The sequence below is a fragment of the Vidua chalybeata genome, chromosome 3, assembly GCF_026979565.1.
Source record: "Vidua chalybeata isolate OUT-0048 chromosome 3, bVidCha1 merged haplotype, whole genome shotgun sequence".
NCBI lineage: Eukaryota > Metazoa > Chordata > Aves > Passeriformes > Viduidae > Vidua > Vidua chalybeata.
This window is the reverse complement of record NC_071532.1, coordinates 89,903,854-89,922,138: the sequence shown is the minus strand read 5'-3', so window position 1 is coordinate 89,922,138 and position 18,285 is coordinate 89,903,854. Positions and strand designations below refer to the sequence as shown.

At 39.8% G+C, this 18,285-nt stretch overlaps 1 protein-coding gene across 1 annotated transcript; it reads left to right on the top strand.

The window, feature by feature from the left end:
- The first annotated feature begins 1,150 nt into the window (after positions 1–1,150).
- On the top strand, positions 1,151–17,878 carry LOC128786000 (elongin-A-like). Its single transcript, XM_053938936.1, has 11 exons — positions 1,151–1,231; positions 7,611–7,667; positions 9,309–9,421; positions 10,486–11,185; positions 12,618–12,717; positions 13,531–13,704; positions 14,247–14,344; positions 15,093–15,273; positions 15,603–15,726; positions 17,454–17,572; positions 17,706–17,878. Exons 1-11 carry the CDS (start codon positions 1,151–1,153, stop codon positions 17,762–17,764), a joined length of 1,806 nt encoding a protein of 601 aa, XP_053794911.1. The 3' UTR covers positions 17,765–17,878.
- The last annotated feature ends 407 nt before the right edge of the window (positions 17,879–18,285 follow it).

Genomic DNA, 18,285 nt, shown 5'->3' with positions numbered 1-18,285 from the left:
TACTGTATTGCCCTATCAGCTATTTTGGTTTCTCTGCTGATGAGTTTGTTATAAAGGGTGCCAAGCTGTAATGAGATCTATTTTGCAAGAGCAGCAATCCTAACGTGCAAACACCAGACTTTTACCTACTTAAAATTCCGTTGTAGTTCAGACTGGATGCACTTTTTTTTAACACTTTCCTCAAACACCACTTTAACGAGTGAAAGGTGTTCTGTGTACCTATTATTATTACATCTCTAGGAACTTCACAGGAAATTCTGCAAACACACATTTTTAGGAGGGACTCGTGCATCTTGGGAGTCTTACAAGCACATGCTCAGCCCCGGCAAGCTCCATGGCAGAGATCTCGCTTCAGATGTGCGGTTCACGCAGCGCAAAGACGGACTCCTTGTCATAAGCTTTGTAGTTAATCCATGGGAGAGCCCTGCTGAAAGTTGTGGGGCCCAGAAGTGCTCAGACCACCCCCGCGCAAAAAACGAACAAAAAAGCAAACAAAAAGGCAGGACCTAAAGAAAAGGATGTCCCCTTCAGCCCGAGTCAGGACTGCAGTGGGCTGCTTGCGGGTGCCAGTCGCGGCTCCATGGATGGCTCGGCCTGGCACGCAGAGTCAGCAGCGATGCCACGGGCCTCGGGGCTGCTGCAGGGAACAGGACAGATGTGCACCAGCAAGTGACGCTGTCCGTGTCCCACCTGCCGCACGCAGCACAGGGCCCACCCGGGGCTGGCACGGCCGCCCCGACGGGCTCGCCCTGGCAGGGACACGGCGCACAGCGCCCTGGGCAGGCCGCTCCTGACCCATCTCCGCGGGCTCGCCCCAGCTGCGCTGGGCTTGCTCAGTACCGCACTGTGCGTTCAAATGGAGCCCAGCGGGGCACAGAAAAACACGCAGTCCGCGCTGTTACTGCTGCTAGCTGGGGAGCGAACAACCAGCCCGGCCGGGATGAACGACCAATGGCGGAGGGGGCGCGGCTACAAGAACGCCGGGCGGTGACGGAGGAGTCCCGGTGGCGGTGCCGAGGCCGAGGCGGAGAAGGGGCGGAGCGGTGGCGGTGCCAGGGCCAGGGCCAGGGCGGAGAAGGGGCGGAGCGGCGGCGGTGTCGGTGTCGGTGTCGGTGCCAGGGCGGAGAAGGGGCGGAGCGGCGGCGGTGCCATGGCAGAGGAGGGGCGGAGCGCTGTGCGGCGGCTGCAGGAGCTGCGGGAGCGGCTGCGCTCTGCGCAGCAGCCCGCGGAGGTAGCCGGTGGGCTGTTATTTCTGTGTTCATAAGAGCTTTTCTGTGCGAAATAGGCATTTCTGCCTGGTTTTAGCGGCACGCATCAAAGAGGAGCGGGGCCTGTCACGCCCTGCCTTGTTCTTCCCGGTCGAAGGAGGACTAAGCTGTTCTTCCGAAACAACCCCTGTAGGGTGGCCAGGCTGCTCAGTCCTTGCGAGAGGTAGCTAAGGGACACCTGAAGCAGGCAGAGATGAGTGGGGAGTGCGATCAGAGCAGGGCTGAGGCTGCTCCGGCCTTCGGAGGTGCAGAGGGGACCGAGGCACGCCCCGCTCTCTGAGCAGCAGCCGGCACTCCCGAGGAAATAGAAGCAAAGTAGCGTGTGCCAAATTGACTTCAACGTTTTATGAAGTAATAAATTTTATTTGACTGAAGAAGGTGTATTCGAAACAGTGATGTGGTTTCTTCTTGTGTTTTTGGAGTGTCACATTTGCTATGAAAAACACAGGATGCTTTTACCTTCATGGGCTTCAAAGGCATTAGAACTTGACACAAGTTTGTGGTTGGAGGCAGAGGGCAGCAGTAAAAGCGGCATTGTATTTGGTAGTTGCTGGGAATCTTAGCTATTAATCATGTCTACAATGTGTTTTCAAAGCATGTGTGTATGCATATAGAAGAAATACTGATTTTCATAGCCACTAATGGCTTGGTTTCTTGAATGCCTGGTATGTAGACGCTATCTGTCTGAAATGCAAATATCTGTGCAGGTGCTTTATCAGAAGTTTTAATTTGCAGTTCAATGAACCTAAAATCTCTTCATATGCTACAGGAGCAATCAGCTGTTACAGTGTCTGAATTTGTACTTGGGATTAGTGTTGATACGCTATTTGAACAAGAGGTAGCAAAGGAACAGAAAATAAACAATTCTAGAGGCAATAAGTTTTTAAGTGATCCCAAACCAGTAAGTTTCAAAGCATTCTACTAAAGTGAAAAATCAGAACAACTCTGGCTAATTTGGATTCATTAAGGGAGGAGATACAATGTTTTTATGTAACATAGCTGCAAGTAGGTGCTGCATAAAATGGAGCTAATGATGGTGCTGCAGCACTTCTGTCCCTGGTAAAACTGTCTAGTGAAATAGAAGTATTTATGAGTAACACGGCCTAAGGAGTGGTAGGGAAAGTGACAAAACTGATAGCTGTAAATTGGCAGTCATGAAAGGTACTCCTAACAGAAGTTGAATCTAATAAGAGAAATTATGTGGTTAGTGTCTTTAAAGGCAAAGAGGAGAGTTCTAGAAATTGAGAAAAGAATTAGAAATCAATATTACAGATGTGTATGTAGGCAAGCATTGTTGTCAAATACTTCTGTTCCATACTGAGAATAATATTTGTCTTTGGACTTTTTAATATTGCTAAAAAGTTTTTGATACCCACGCAGAACATCAATTCTCCATTTCAAAAGCTTCTTGCTGTGTGAGGTTTGATAGCTACCCACTGAGTTTTCAGAAAATTGACAAAGAAAGAACAGTTGTTGAGTGCTGCTTATGGCTCTAGGGAAGGTACGGGAAAAAAGTACTGTGTAGTGTTAAAGGTCAGTGAAATGGTCTTCACTGGCATTGATCATAAAAGAATGATGCATGATGTTAAGATGTACCTGATGTAGAATTGAAGAGTGGTGCCATGATCCATACCACTCAATGAGATGTTACCTTCTGCCAAATCTCTCAAATTGTATTTGGCTGACACTAATTATCGTGAATGTATGCAAGCTTCCAGGCATTTGACTTGCTTCTGTGTGATGCTGATTAGAGCAGCAGTATCATGGGCCTGATATAATACATTAAAGTGATTTCAGTTGCACTAGCCAAAAATAAGAGCCAGACCTCATAAAGAAACAATGTCGGGTTGTGGGTTTGTGGTGGCTTTTTGGGGGGTAGGAGAGTGATTATGCATCTCTTTGTGACATGATGCTGCTGAAACTTCCTTAATTTGGAAGACAGAAAACATTGTAGGGAAATGCTACACATACTGAAGTAATTTGTATCAAATGAAGTGAATCCCTTCTAGAAACCAAATTTGATCATGTGGTAGACTACATTCATTTGAGCAACACATGTTTTCCCATGGCTCAGTGGAAAGTCACAGCTAGGAGCTATGAATATAGGTCATTCAGCATAGGAGACTGTATTTTGGAAAGCATTGACTCAGAAAATGATTTGGAGCTCTGATGTATTACCAGTTGAGCATGAAATTGCAGTAGAGTGCAGTGGCTTATGGAGTAAGTGCTATCTTTGGGTAGCTTAGCAGGGTTATGTTATTATTGCTATATGGCATTAGAGGGACAATTACAGGAATATTATGTCCTGTTCTGAGGACTGTTTTTAAAAACAACACTGGTCTAGCTGGAAAGATAATGAGATAGCCAGAGATTGGCTGTAGCTCTGGCTAGCATAACTTAATGAAACTAAAGAGCCAAGGTAAAGTGTGTGATTAGCATTTACATTTATTTCTGTATTGTGCAAGATGATTGGAAGAAAGCTCCTTCAGTGTAATTAACGGATCATTAGATTTAGTAGCTGAAAACAAAACTAGGCAATTGTTTTAGTGAACAGCTGTGCTTGCTTGGGGTTTTTTTTTGTTTGTTTGTTTGTTTGTTTGGGTTTTGGGGGGGTTTGGGTTTTTGTTTGGTTGGTTTTTGTTAGCTGAGGGCATAGGGATGATCTGCTTGGGACAGGGTTGGGTTTTTCTAAGATGTTTTCCTCAAAGTCCTGATGTTCTTTTAAATGAGTTGTCTAGTTCAGCCAGAAGTTATTGACATGATGGAATTTCACAGGCTTTGTTATAGAAGAGAATAAGCTAAAGAATCATAGGGGTCTCTTTGAAAGGGAAATGCAGCTATTGAGCAAGGAAAGAGAGAAAACAGGAGTTACTGTAGAGAAATGCTGTCAGTCTCCTGAGGACAGATGGTCTGGGAACCTGTTAATGTTCCATCCTTCCTGAGGTTCCAGTCTCAGACAGGAAAATAAGAGGAGTCTGTATAACACTTGTATGAAGGATGATGGAGCAACACTGGAAACGACCAAACCCAGTGCACCTGGCAGCTGTTGTTAGCACTTAGCTTTCAGTTTTGGCTCTGGAAAATTTTGTTTGCTTACATTCTTTCCCATTGCTTCTTACCATTGGTCTCTGCTTCCCATATTCCAGCTTGCTTTCCCTTCTTCCCCGCATCTTTGCTTGCTTTTGTTCCTACTGTCATCTTTGTTTTTGTCTCACACCACTATGTGGGTGCCAGCTCTCAGTTTGTCCATAAGGCTTTGCCTGTTTATATTGCATGAAGACCTAGGTCTTGGTTTTTCTTGGAATACATTTTATGGGAAAAAACTCCTGCCCTATAGGGTTTTGATTGTTCTTTATAAAAAACAGTATTTAGGAATTATGTAGACTAGTCCAGGAATTGTATATGAAGATAAATTTTCTTCAAAATTTTTCTATGAAGTTTACAGTCACTTTTAGAGTAGATGGGGTTTTTCCACAAGGATATAGCTGATAGTGGTATGTGAGGTAAAATAGTCTGAAAACCAGTGGAGGGTTACATATGTATTGTGTGCATATGGAAGGTCTTCCCTGAAGAAATTGCCAGACCCAGTCCAGTGAGATAAGAGCCAGATAGGCCACAAATGCTGTGGTGAAAGAAATAGTTAGAGAAAGATCCCTCAATAGTCAGTCTTTATTTTGTTTTTGAAGGCCTGCTCAGAACAGACTTCATAATTTTGCCTTATTTTATGCAATAATTATAATGGTATACTATATATAGGTATCATGACAACAAAGTTGGTGTTTCTAGCAAGCTGTAGTTTTGGTGACAGACTTTACTGTATCTTGTGGTTCACAGTATACCTTTCTCCAAAGCCCAATAGATACTGGAGCTTGGTATTTGTGCTTTGTCTTTGGTAGAGAAATGGGAGATCTCTAGCAAATAGGATAAACACAAAGTTTCTCTGCTGCTGCAGATGCTTGCCACAAATTATATTTGCTTATTTCCTGGTTGTGACTGTAAGTAAGTTTGGTTCTAAATCCCAGGAAGTGGAGATGTGATTCCTACTGGCAGACTGGATGCAGCCATTTACTTTGTCCAGTTTCAGAACAGAGTCTTGTACTAGTCCTGCATGTGCAGAGCTGCTGCTTCCCCTGCAGCCTGAGCTGCTCCCTGCTTCCAAGTGGTTGTATCACTTCTAAAAACCTGATCGGTGTGTCTGAGCCATTTTTTCTAATTTTTAAAATGAAACAGTGTTATTTGTCTTAATTTTCCAAATGTATATACATTTCAAGTAACAAAAATGAGCAGTGAGATCTGCAGTTTAGAAAACTTTGAAAGTTTTGTTTTTCATTAAAATGTGTTGACTGCTTTTGAACATACTTGTCATCTAGGTACTTTTGTAATTTAGCCGGTTGGTTTGAAGTTGTATGAATAGTAATTGCCTGCTTCCTGAATTTTTTCTTCTGAAATAAACTTGGCTTTATGAGTTAACTTAGTACAAAATCCATCAAGAGAAACTATTCAAAACCCCTATTCTCTGCATCTTGATGAAAACATCCCTTAGTATTCTTCCACAAATAGGTTTGTCTCTGGCAAAATAAATGGGATTTATTCCCAGTGGTTTTCACTGCTTGATTATCTAGACATGGTAAATACCACAATACAACGTGTCAGCAGTGGGTTAGTTCCTTGTTCATTGCAAAATAAGTTAAAGCAATGAGGATATCTATTCTTCTAATTAAATAAAAGTGAAGTAACTTGACACTGATCATCTCAAGCATTAGAAACTATGTTAACATTGTGAGCAATTACTACTTTTCTTGGGGATTGTCTTATCTTAAAGATAAGCAGAACTTCATATAGCTTTTGTGCTGATTTTGAAATCTTGGTGAGGAAGCTTTTTTAAAATTAATTTATTTAAATTTTTTTTTGTTTTTAGGTATCCTGTCATTTTGTAGCTAGCTGAACTTTTTGGGAGAGATTTAATTTGTTACCTCTGGTCCTAGCTGTATGTCTCACATTTCCCCAGGCTGTGAAGCATTTTGCTGTGCTTGTCTAGACTCAGAAGCACTGTTTCAGGGTGGATGATTTACAGAAGAGCTGCATGCCAGGCATGAGATAGAGCCCACTGAACACAATGAAGATCAGTGTCAAGTGTGGGATTCCACTACTCTAATGCAGTATAGGAACAATGAAAATTAGAGCAATATATCCCTGGAGTGCAACTTATATATTGTTTCTTTGAGCTTGCTACTCGTTTTTAGTACCTCTTCCACCTCCTGCAAGGCCATTTCAGAAACAGTATCTAATATAATAAATGACAGTTCATTGGTTATTTAAATTAATATGGCTGGTTTTGTTGTCAGAAGATTTCTGGGTAGTGTGTTTTGTGTTCCTGCTGTTACACTGAGAAGTGTCAATGATCTGAAGCACTTGACTAGTATTTCAGACTTTGTGAAAGCCCTCTGAAATGCTGCTATTTCAGTTGTACATTAATTCTGTCATCTCCATAACAGCTTCATGTGTGTGGTTGGGAGTGTTTTAGTGGCAACACTAAACTGGGGAATGCCATTCTTAAATAGTGACAGAAAGATAAGACAAATTTGCTGTATGTGGTTAGCTGCAAGACTCTGGGGTGCTATATGCTACCCGTTGCCAAATAAATTGGGTTATATTCCTGTTGAAATTTATACTCTGCTTATAAATGTGACTTCTTTGTTATTAAAACACTTCTCATAGACAGGTGAGCATTTTTTATGTGAAAAAATCTTTCCTGCTTTTATGGAAGTGTTGAGTTTGGTAACAGGTGTAAGCTTTGACAGTGCAAAAGAAAACAGTTTGAGCTTATTTAGTTAAAATTCAAATTGCAGTTATGTTTTCAAAACCTTATTTTGTGCAGTCTGGGCTTGCACCAGCTTGTTGTCCTTTCTGGGCCTGGATTGATGGAGTAGTGCTGCTGACTTGCTGATTTTTGCTTGGTGGCTTTGCATAATACAGCTTTTGTACTGGCTTTGTGGCAAATGAGGGTCACTGCTACAGGATGAGTAGGTATATATATGTAGCCTCTATTACTGTGTTACTGATTTTTACTGTAATCTCTGTAGCAGTAAATTCAAACTATCTACTGGATTTTCTGTTGTTACTGAAATTGAGGGGTTGGCAGGACTGTACTGGTTCACAACCCGGACTGCAAACACTGCCCTGATGTGCAATAAAGGAGTGCTTATGTTTTCCAGGAGTTACTGGATGTTCCTTTCAACACTATTGTGTATTTTTGGATTAAATATGTGAGTGAGGATGAGAAAAACAGAATAAGATTTCCAAGTATTTGTTTAAAACAGTAAGTCTGATGTTTCCTTCCAGATTATAAAAACACTTAAGGTACTACAAGGTTTGGATTTATCGCTGGATATTTTAGTGGTAAGTGATCAGTAATAATACATTAAACTCTTCTATAGTGAATTACTATTTAAATGTAAATTTATATTTATATAAATTAAATTTATATCCTATTTGGTTAGATTAATTTCCCAAAAGCTGGACATCAAGCTTGATAAATGCAGTGTTATGTCAACAGTGATAGATCTGAGCATATAGAGGACATGTTGCTAATCAGATTGGCTTCTTTTCAGTGTAAAACTGCCTTCAATCAATGCTTAAAACAAATATGGGTGAATCATTCTTTAAGTCAATTGTCTAACTCTTCCGTTAGCAGTTCAAAGGTAGTTTCTTGCATTTAAAGAGGAGGAATTCCCAATAATGATTCCTGTGACTTTTATCCTCATCCAAGCTGCATCCTATAAAATTCTGTATTAGATATTCTCATACTGGTCTGTGAAGCTTCTAGCTATTATAAGCAATGTGTCTGTGTTTTGAAAAGAAGAAAAATGTGGGTTTTGCAAGCAAATTCTTTGAAGAGTAAGAAGAAAAATGTAGTTGCAAAGATGTTTGAATGGCCTGTTGAGGTAAAGGCATTTGTCTGCCTAGACACCAGCAGACTTCTACTGAAATGAAGCATTTATTTTGTTTTCCAATAAAAATACATAATCTTATATTGCAATTAGTTGTTTAAAATGACAAAGGGTTTCTGCAGATGATTCATGTTCCCAGAAATTTTGCATGCTTTATAATGTGATAGACTTTGATGGAAGCCTTCAAGTCAAATAAAGGAAAGTGATGTCTTACAGCGGAGGGCTCCACGTATTTTTAATGCATTTGGAGAACATAAATAGCTTTATGAAGTAGTCCCACCAGATTTCTTCCATCTGTTTGCAATAACTGACTTACCAAATCAGGTTGCTCAAATTATATACAAGCTAAATATACTTGAAGTGAATTTAAGGAAGCCCTTTCTGGAGGCTGAGCTGTTCATGTGAGAGTTACATGTATAGCTCAGACTTCACAGGAGTATAATTTCACTTAGCAAGAGCATTCACAGGTTGCAGTGAACCTACTGAAATCCATATTTTGCATGCATCTTAAAAGTGAGGGTTTGTGAATCAGAGATGCTTACTGATAATACATTATTAAAATCACCTGTGAGTCTACAAACACTTCAAGTCTGCAAGATATTTTTGCTTAAACAAAATACACTAGAATGAGACTTGAAGACACAATGATATTGTGAAAATAACTCTGCTGCTGTGACCCCTCAACACTGTACTAGTGGTTGAGATGTATTTTATATTACACCATGTCCAACATATATGCTCTCTAATATGCTCAAATGTACTTCATAAGCCTAAAGGAAATTTGAATTGATGCATTTTGTTGGCTTAAGCATTTAAGAGAAGTGAAATTCCTGAAATATGTACATTTAATGGAGGAAAATTACTTACCTTAGTTTTATGAATTAAGCCTGCATTTTGTTCCCCATATTTGGTTATAAATAACTACTTCCTTCAATTCCATTTGCAGTATAAAGAGGGCATTCATTCTTTGGCTGCCATAGGACTGCCCTGAACACTAGGCTAATACTGTTTGTAGCAGTTTAGAGGAGGTTTTATTTGGGATGAGAGTTGTGATTTATTCTGCCCATCTTTCTTGCACTATCTTCAACAGGAAACTGGCATAGACAAAACAGTTAAAAGTTTTAGGGAACATGCCACTGCTGGGAATGTAGCTAAAAGTCTGTTAAAACAATGGAAAAAGCTTATTTCTCCAGAAAGTAAAAGGTAGGTGTGAACTTTTTTCCTTAAAGTTAATTATGCTGTAGTGCAATTTTAAAATACAGATTGGAAACTTAGGAAGGTGTTTGGAATGACGCAAGTACATTGAATTGGAACGTGAATTGAATGCAAGAAATAAGAATGCAGTTGTAAAATATGAGGAAAACAATCAAACCTTTACTGGACAACTAGCCAGTTGGCACCCTGACTTCAGCTGCTTTTTGTGACTGGCACAAGTTCTTAGGTCCCAGCTGGTGCAAATGGAACTAAACCATGATGGGCGCTGCTCTGCACTTCAGGAAATTGGGAAACTTGCTCTTTCTTCCCAGAGGTGGTCAAATGAGGCAGCTCTCCAGTGATGTGGTTGTACAGAGGTTTTTCTTGTAATGTTCTTGTGGACTGAGAGGGCCTTCCAAAATTGGAGGAGGCACAGTGAAGAGATGCAGCTTCTTCTGAGCCTGAAGCAGCCACCACTGCCATGGCCAGGCCTGCTCTGCTTTAGATGTTTTACAGAGTTCCAACAGTTCCAAACAGTTGAGCTGAAAAAGCCAAGGGAATAGTTTGACTAAGTAGTGCATTTTAAATCTGAAGTTGTTCAAACAACAGGAAAGTAAAATACTAGATAATGTGATAAGCAAATCATAAAGCCTGTTAATCTGTATGACCTACAGAGCATGTTGTAAATTTTTCTGACTCCTAGTTATTTCAAGCATCATGTCTTTGTTATAAGGCATGCAGGGAAGCTTTGTGAAAAGTGATGTCCAGCATGTTGTAAGCAGATAGTACTGCTAGGTTTGTTTTCCTGCTCAGGCTTATGTCCCTACTCCCCACTTGTTTTGCAATCAATTCTTGTTTCAGTATTTAGCAGTGCTGCACCCAAGATTTCTGTGATTCTGTACTGATAATGGAAGTGTAAGAACACAGTGCAGAACTAAGTTCTGTGTTTTGTGAAACTATGACACATGCTTTTATGATTTTATGCTTTTAGTTTTACTGATATCAGAAAAACAGATCGTTTAAGAATTTAGCATCAGCTACAGAATGGTATGTAATTTTTTTTATTGTTGCAGTGATCACAGAGGAAGAAAAAATAATGTAAAAGAAAAATGTGAGATGAAATCTTCTGTTTCCAAGGAGATTAAGCCTTCAGAGAAGCCTGAAACATCTGTACTGGCCTTTAGAAGTTCCAGCAGTGCTCCCATTACTACAAAGCTGAATAAGGAGCATATTTGTAGTGAAAAGACCCATCAAAGTACAAATTCTGAGTCTCCAAAAGAATGTGATAATAAAGTATGTAGCAGCAGTGGTTCTAAGCATGCTTCCCAGGGTACCAATTCTCAGGCTAAAGAAAGTGACTTCAAGGAAAGCACCTCCACAGAGAGCAAGAAAATTTCAAAAAAGCAGCATTCCTCTGCAGCCAATGAATGCTTATTTCCCCCGAAAGAAAAACCTAGTAAGGATGCTTCCAAACAGAGACATCCCAAACGTGTGAAGAAACCAAAACAAAATCTTGTCATGAAAGACCAAGCCAAATCATCTAGTGATGAGGAATTTGAACCTCCTACTATGTCTTTTGAATCTTATCTTACTTATGATGAGGTTGCCAACAAAAGAAAGAGAAAAGCTTGTTCTATAGGTGCATGGCCAAAAAAGTGCAGTGAAGAGAACAACTCATTACTACAAAAGACTTCAAAACTTTCCCAAGCAAAAGAGGGAGTTGAAGGTGTAAAAAAATGTGAGAGTGATCAATCAGAAACTCCCAGTAAAAAGGTAAACCACTACAGGGTTGAGATAATAGCAGATAAACAGCAGACAAACAAGTGCTTTGGACTTATAATTTCACTGAAATTTATCTGTATTTATTTTAAGGAACAGATTGCATGACTCTGATCTATCAGCCACATTGCAATTGCCAATAATTACAGTAATGGGGGAAAGAGAGATACAGTTTTCAGTTGAATTACTTGTATTTTTAGCATTGCTTCCAATATTACAATAGTGTTTGATCCTTACCAACTAATCTGCATTTGCCTTGCAAAATGCAAAGGCAGTCACCTTTGGAAAGATGTCCACCTTTTTTCCTTCTTGACCATCCTGGTTTGTGGCTACTGCAGCTCTTTGTGTATAGAACAGTCCTTTTGTCAGATGCTGTGGTTCTTTAATAGCAAATGTTAATGTTTGCAGTGGAACTGAACATTCTTTAAATGCATTATTGCACATAAAACTGGATTATACATATTTTTAAAGTATATTAATATATATTTAATTATTTTAAAAAATATATATTCTCTGAGCTGTCCTAGTCCCTTGAAATGCAAAAAGCATAAGTAGCTCCTCTGAGAAAATGTGTTTGCAAAAACATGTATTAATTAGACCTTTTAAATGAAGACCTTTTGTGCACTGAAAATTAGTATTATCTTCAGATTTATATCTTCACGATGATGTGAACGCTTTAGGCTTTTTTTATTATGGAAGATGTGCAATCTGAATGTGGTACCTGCTGTCCAGATGGGGAAATATTAATGTAGAGGCTTATGTATGATAGTCCAACATAAACTGTTTGAGGAAAAACCTCAGATATTCAACAGTTTTGAAAAGTTACTTTAGATACTTACATGAAGTGCAGGGAATTTTGGGCTGTAAGTGCCTGACTTGCAATTGGAGGACACCTGAGACCCAATTTAGATGTTGCACCTGATCCATTCATAGGAACCCATACTTAATAGGCTGCTGCATCTTTAAATCCATTTTTAGGGGATTACCTGTGAATGTTTTAGGCTAAATGGCTTACTGAGTGTGTTCTAGGAGACTTGATAGGACTAAGTATAAAGCTGTTTCTTGTCTTTTAGAATTATGCTTTTGTCATCTTGCAGTTTTGCCTCATTCACTGCATGCCTCGATAGTGAATTATCTGAAAGCCCATTAGCTCTACATATCTGCCCTGTTCTTTAATCTTTCTCTGTGCTAATTGCAGATGTCCCACTAAGTTCCTTTTGTGGTATAGTCTTGGTAAGTGGAGTATGAAAGGATATACTGAAAAGTAATCCTATGAGTAAATGTTAGTGTAGAAAAGCAAGAATTCTAGATATCCTAGTTAATTTTTGAACTTGCATAAATCTTTGGGGGTTTATTGTAGCTTATTTTAAGCCTGGTTAACCCTGAATTTATAATATTGAAGCAATCTTTCCGTGACTGTGCACAGGCCAAAGTGGCATCCCTCCAAGATCTTCTTAATACTCCACTACCTAAAACTCTGCCAGGCATCTCAGAATTATCTCCCCAATATGCTGCAGACTTTACAGGTAAGTAATATACAAGGCTGATAAATGTGAAATAGTGCAGGTGTTTATAGCTCTGTGTAGAAATGTTTTATGCCTTTTTTTCAATACACTGTATTAGCTCATCAGTCCATGGCAAAGAAGGGCCTCACTTTCTCATCTGTGGAAATCTTGTTGAAGCTAAAGTGAGTTATAAGGCCTTCCTCCTTATGGCTTGCTGAGTAAAGGAATACTGAGGACAGTTACCACAGACTTAGAGAAGGCATAAACCTAGTGGCTGTTCTACAGGCTCTATTTATCTTTACTCATGTCTATACCTTACAGCAGGCAAAGCCTTAGCAGAAATTATCTTAAGTAAAACAAATATATGAGGCACTAGGTCTAGCTTTGGCATAGGAACCACTAGTATCATTATAGGTAGGTGACATAAAGTACCAGTGGTTCCCCTAGTGGCTCTTCTGATGTGGTTTCCTACCACTGGGATCTTGAAACATTGCTGCTATTGCAGCTTCTGGCTTCTCTAGGATAACTCAGGAGGATTAGTAAAGTTCTGTGGATAGGTAACAGCAATCGAGATGTGAATACAGCTCATGTAGACTGGAGATAAATAAAGCAAGTCTGGTTTGAGTTGGTGTAGTTCACTTGCAGTGTACATCTTGGAGTTAGATGATAGTGAATGGTCTTTTGCAATTCACAGTAGGTGCAAGGGTCCCATGCTGCAATGTAGTAACTTTGTATTAAGAAAATACTTTGTATATGTAAGTAAAAGTAATTGATGTTTATCTCGGAGCTGAATGTTTAAAGCCTTGTGAAACCTGCCTGACGTTTTGCTTGCAGCATCTGCAGTACCTGTTGTAGAAGCACCCCAGCAAGTCAATGAGATAGTTCAATTCCCAGGACAGAGACTGAACTCTAAAATGCAGGTGTACTCTGGCTCCAAGGCAGTCTGCCTTTCGAAGATGCTTACACTGTATGAGCAGTGTGTCCGCATGCTTCACAACAACATTGAGTGTGAGTACTTCAGGGGATTTGTAGCACTTGTGACTCTTAAGGGTATGAGATTTTTTTTCTCCATGCCAACCACTGGCTTACTAAAATATATTCTCCCTCCCTACAGATGGTGACTTGGAGCAGGGTGAAAAGCATTTGCAGAAATGGATTAATGACTGTGCTAAACTGTAGCTTTGTTTTGAAAGCTTACAGTTTTTAAAGGTCCAAGTTTACTTAAAATAATGTCCTATAAATGATAAATGAAAAATTCTGCCCCTCTACCCCCATGTTTGTTGTGATCAAGATATTATTCATTTCATAGGCAGAGGAGAAAATGATGCATAGCAGTAAAGATGGGGCAATGACTATTCTAAGATTCTTTATCCATCCTCAAGTATAACTGCTAGTCAGTATGGAACTGCTGATTTATAAATATTTTCATAGCCTGACATAAGATGTTGTGTTAGTGCTTGCTAAAATTAACTTGTGATTTTTATTTTTAAACTGAGTGGTGTTACCCATTGAGTAAAATAAGATACTGAAAGTACTGTCCTCTTTTGTAGTGCTACAAGAAGCAGGAGGTGTGCCCTTTGAAATTCTTGAGCCTGTGCTAACACGTTGCACACCAGAGCAGTTGTTTCGAATAGAGAAATGTAATCTGGTAAATTCTGCCTTGTTAAATTTGGGGAACCACAAAGTTCCACAACTCCATGGGCTGCACTGGTTTTCTGTTTTGCCTACTAATTTCTTTGAATTCATCTGTCATTATCAAGTCTCTCTTTCTCAAGTTTAGAACATTGAGGAGAATGACTACTGATGACTAAGTGAAAGACAGTGTGTATAGAAGAGTATTTCTGTTTCTAAAAATAAGAAAGAAAAAAAGATGGCCATAGTATTTACCACTGAAATAGCTGGGAAAGTCAGAACCATCTGTTTTCAAGTTACAAACTATTAAGCCAGCAAAGCATATCAGTCAGGAAGTAGCTGAGGTGAGATTTCATGTACGTGGTAGTTTTCTTATCTACACTGTCAGGACTTGAGCTCCATGCCGCACTTGGACATTGATGTTCTGAGTGTGCAGTCCTTTGCAGGCAGATTAGCCTTCCCTCTGTGTGCTTCAGGTTGAGAGCTGGAGTGGCCTGAGCCTGTGCTGTAAACACAAGTCTGGCCTGTAAGCATGGCTCACTGACTCCAGCTGTGCTGCTTGAAGCTGTGTGATTTCCAGGCTGTAGGCAGTGTCCCTGCATGGTATTGCCATGGTGTGGGTACCTGTGTCAGCACGTGTGGTGGGATTTGTTCTGCACCTTCTTCCGCCAAAGGTTTGAGTTGTGTCTGTAGGCTCAGGTAATAGGTACTCTTGAAAATGTTATTTTTAAATCTCTGATTTAAGATGTCTGTGTTTAAATTAGATGTTTATAAAAGAGACTGACCACTTGTGGAAGGAACACTGCCAAAGAGACTTTAAAAATGAGAGCATTCTGGAATATGAGTCTTGGCGTGAAATGTACTGGAGACTGTTTAATCAGAGAGAAGAAAAACTGAAGATCCTTACAAAAAATATTCTTTCAGCTCAGTCTGAGAAACCAAAAGGTAAAATCTCTGGTTAGCTCTTTCACCTACAAAACCCAATCTCTTCTGCTGTTCTTGACAATATGTTTGTTTTAGTGATTTCCTTGCAGTGAGTACTAATGCTGTACTTCCATAAGAAATCATCAAGAACAAACACTGTTACTCTTAAATTAAAATTTGCTTAAAAAATAAACACATGCATGAATACAATACATTGGTGCATCCTGCAAATATTATGCATTAGACAAACATTACTGGCTGGACTAAGGATTCTAAGCAGCAATGCAAAGAGTTTTGGACATAAAGGTCGTGAAAAGTCGTGCATCCTGTGCTCCTTGCTTCTACATTAGGCAGGCAAGTGAAACTGGCTTATGTGACTGGTGCAGCAAAACCACCCAGGAACATTTGCCGACAGCAAGAAATCCATGGGACAGCAGGACCTGTCATCCAGCTTCATCCCACAGCAAAGTGCAAGTAAGTGCTATGTACTATGCTTTTGAGTTTGTGTCTTTGTCAGTTCAAAATCATGCTTGCAAAATAATTTTAAAGTTCTAAATAACTCTGTTTACTTTCCTAAGTGGCTAGGAGCTAGAAACAAACTTGCCTTTTAAGTCTTGTGTACTCCTCTGCCATGTTGCACTTTTCTCATAAGTGCCAGTGAATTCACTCTCCCAGCTGGAGTGGAAGTGGATGCTGTTTCTTTTCTCTGGATTGCACTAAAGCTGCTTGGCATCCTAGGGCAATTCCATTGTTGATGTTTTGGGTCTATTAACCTGCCTAGTAGTCTCACATGTTCTCCTGCTTTGATAAAATCCCAGTCAGCTGCCTGGTGTGATACAGCTGACCAGAATGAACCTCAGGAACTTTTAATACTTTTTTTTTCTCCCTGTGAATTTCAGAAGCTTAATCGAACAGCCTTGCTGCTCAAGGTGGTTGTAAGTATGGGTTAGGAAGGGCAGCCTGGATGTAAGAATTTTCTTAAATTCAGCTTTTACACCAGATAAATTTTCATTACTGTGCCTTCAGCTGGTGAGATTTGGAAGGTTCTTTCCATAGGGTTGCTATTTCCATTGAAAAGATAGTCCCTCACCAAGGCAGTAAGTAGCTTAAGGCACTTTGAGTTGCACTTCTGCTTTCAGCTGCTCTGTGGGAGGTTGATTCTGTATTGTGACAGACCTGCCTTTCCAGTTTAGGTGTTTCAAGTAGACTAGCATACAAGTACATATGTCCTTTGTGCTCCAGTAATCTCTGGACCAGTAGCTGAGTGATGTAGACCAAGCCTTGCATGATTTTTTTTTTTTCCCTCAGACATGAAAGAAGCTGTAAGAGAGTCATTGGTTAGTCTTCTGGAGAACCAAAGGATTTGTTTAGGCACAATGAGTTAAATTTCACTACTTTGACCTATTGGTTTTTTAAGCTGCAGAATTTGTATGGCTGAAATTCTCACTTGAGAAGCTAACTTGCAGGAGCTAAAAAGTCCTGCTAAGGATTGGTATGCAGACATGCAGATCCTTAGCAGGCTGCTGTTCTCACTGTATGCAGTGGTCATGAGTGTGCAGTGTGCAGTGGTACTGAGTGCTGGCAGAATCCTACTGCCTGGCTCTGAGGAGTACAGGGCTGGTCACATTTGGTGACATTGTGCTGGCACTTTAATGCAGTGTTGGGTTAGCCGTCTTTAGCAGGAGGCATCAGCTCTGTATAGGTACCTGTCTCAGTCCTTCTCTTGCTGATTGAGGAGTCCAACATCATGTTTAGTTATTGTGCCTTTTGCTAGTCAGTTACAGTTAAATGTTTTTAAACATTTGCCCTCATTTTCTGTCAATGAGTTAGTTAGCAGTTCAGCTGTGTTCAAAGAGGAAAATAAACACAAGGTGCAAACTAGAGCACAGGGCATTATGAATCACAGTGGTATTGCTGGCCATTTTGGTTTGTCACAAACTCTGATAATTTCATTTTAAAGACTAATAAGAAACATGAGATCTTATAAATGCATTATTTGTTCAAGAATTAAAATGGAAAAGCTGGTCATCTGCAATCCCCTCTAGCCTGAACTATCTATCCTATGACTTTGAAATGTATAAAGTCTCTTGAATGTATCCAATCAGGCTGTTGGTTTTGATTTTTTTTTTCCAAAATGAGCCAGAGCAAATAGTAGCTTGATATTAAATGCTAACTTTTTTCTTACTTGCTTGTTTTAAAAGAACAGGGATTCCAGAAATGAGAGACAGAAAAAATACATTATCAAATCTGATACGTGCAGGCAACAGTAGAAGTTCTAGCTCAGGTGTCATGATTCAAGATGGGAAGAAGCCTACCAAAAGTAAGTGGCATTTCCTAAGATGATCAATTTAAATGTTTTAATGTTTTGGCTAATATATGCTTAATATTATTACCATTTAAAGTTGCTCATAGTTGTAATCCTAACTGGTCTCTTTGTTTTGTTGTTATTGAAGAAATAGCACCAATCATGAAGAAAACTTTGAAAGCGCTGAGGAATAGAGTTGGACAATGATAAAATGAGGCTGTGTATTTGAAGCTTATTTGATGTGACTGTGTGTATATTATGCTACAGTGAATGAAAGTAATGTCCATGTAAGCACTGTTCAATTACTCAAAAATAGTTCTGAAAAATTGCATGGTGAATAATTAGCAATAAATACTGAAACCTCCAAGTCTTTTCATACTGCTGCATTCTTACTTGAATTGACATAAAGTCTGTACACACTAATCACAAATCAGTTTATATGAACCTTTATAGGCGATGTATTTATCAGTTTAAGCTGATGAAGGGTCCGGGGCACAAGGTTTTTTAGGAATGTCTGAGGGAATGGGGGTGGCTTAGCGTGGAGAAAAGGAAGCTGAGGGGAAGACCTTATTGTTCTCTACAGGTACCTGAAAGGAGGTTGTACACAGGTGGGGGTTGATCTCTCCTCCCAAGTTACAGGACGAGAGAAAATGGCCTCAAGTTGTACCAGTAAAGGTTTAGATTGGATATTAGGAACAATTTCACTGAAAGGGTTGCCATCATTGGAA

Coding starts and splice junctions, on each gene's coding strand:
- LOC128786000 (XM_053938936.1), top strand. CDS start 1,151: ATGGCAGAGGAGGGGCGGAGCGCTGTGCGGCGGCTGCAGGAGCTGCGG. Junction 13,705..14,246: donor GCTTCACAACAACATTGAGT/GTGAGTACTTCA, acceptor CCTCTTTTGTAG/TGCTACAAGAAGCAGGAGGT. Junction 17,573..17,705: donor TGGGAAGAAGCCTACCAAAA/GTAAGTGGCATT, acceptor TTGTTATTGAAG/AAATAGCACCAATCATGAAG.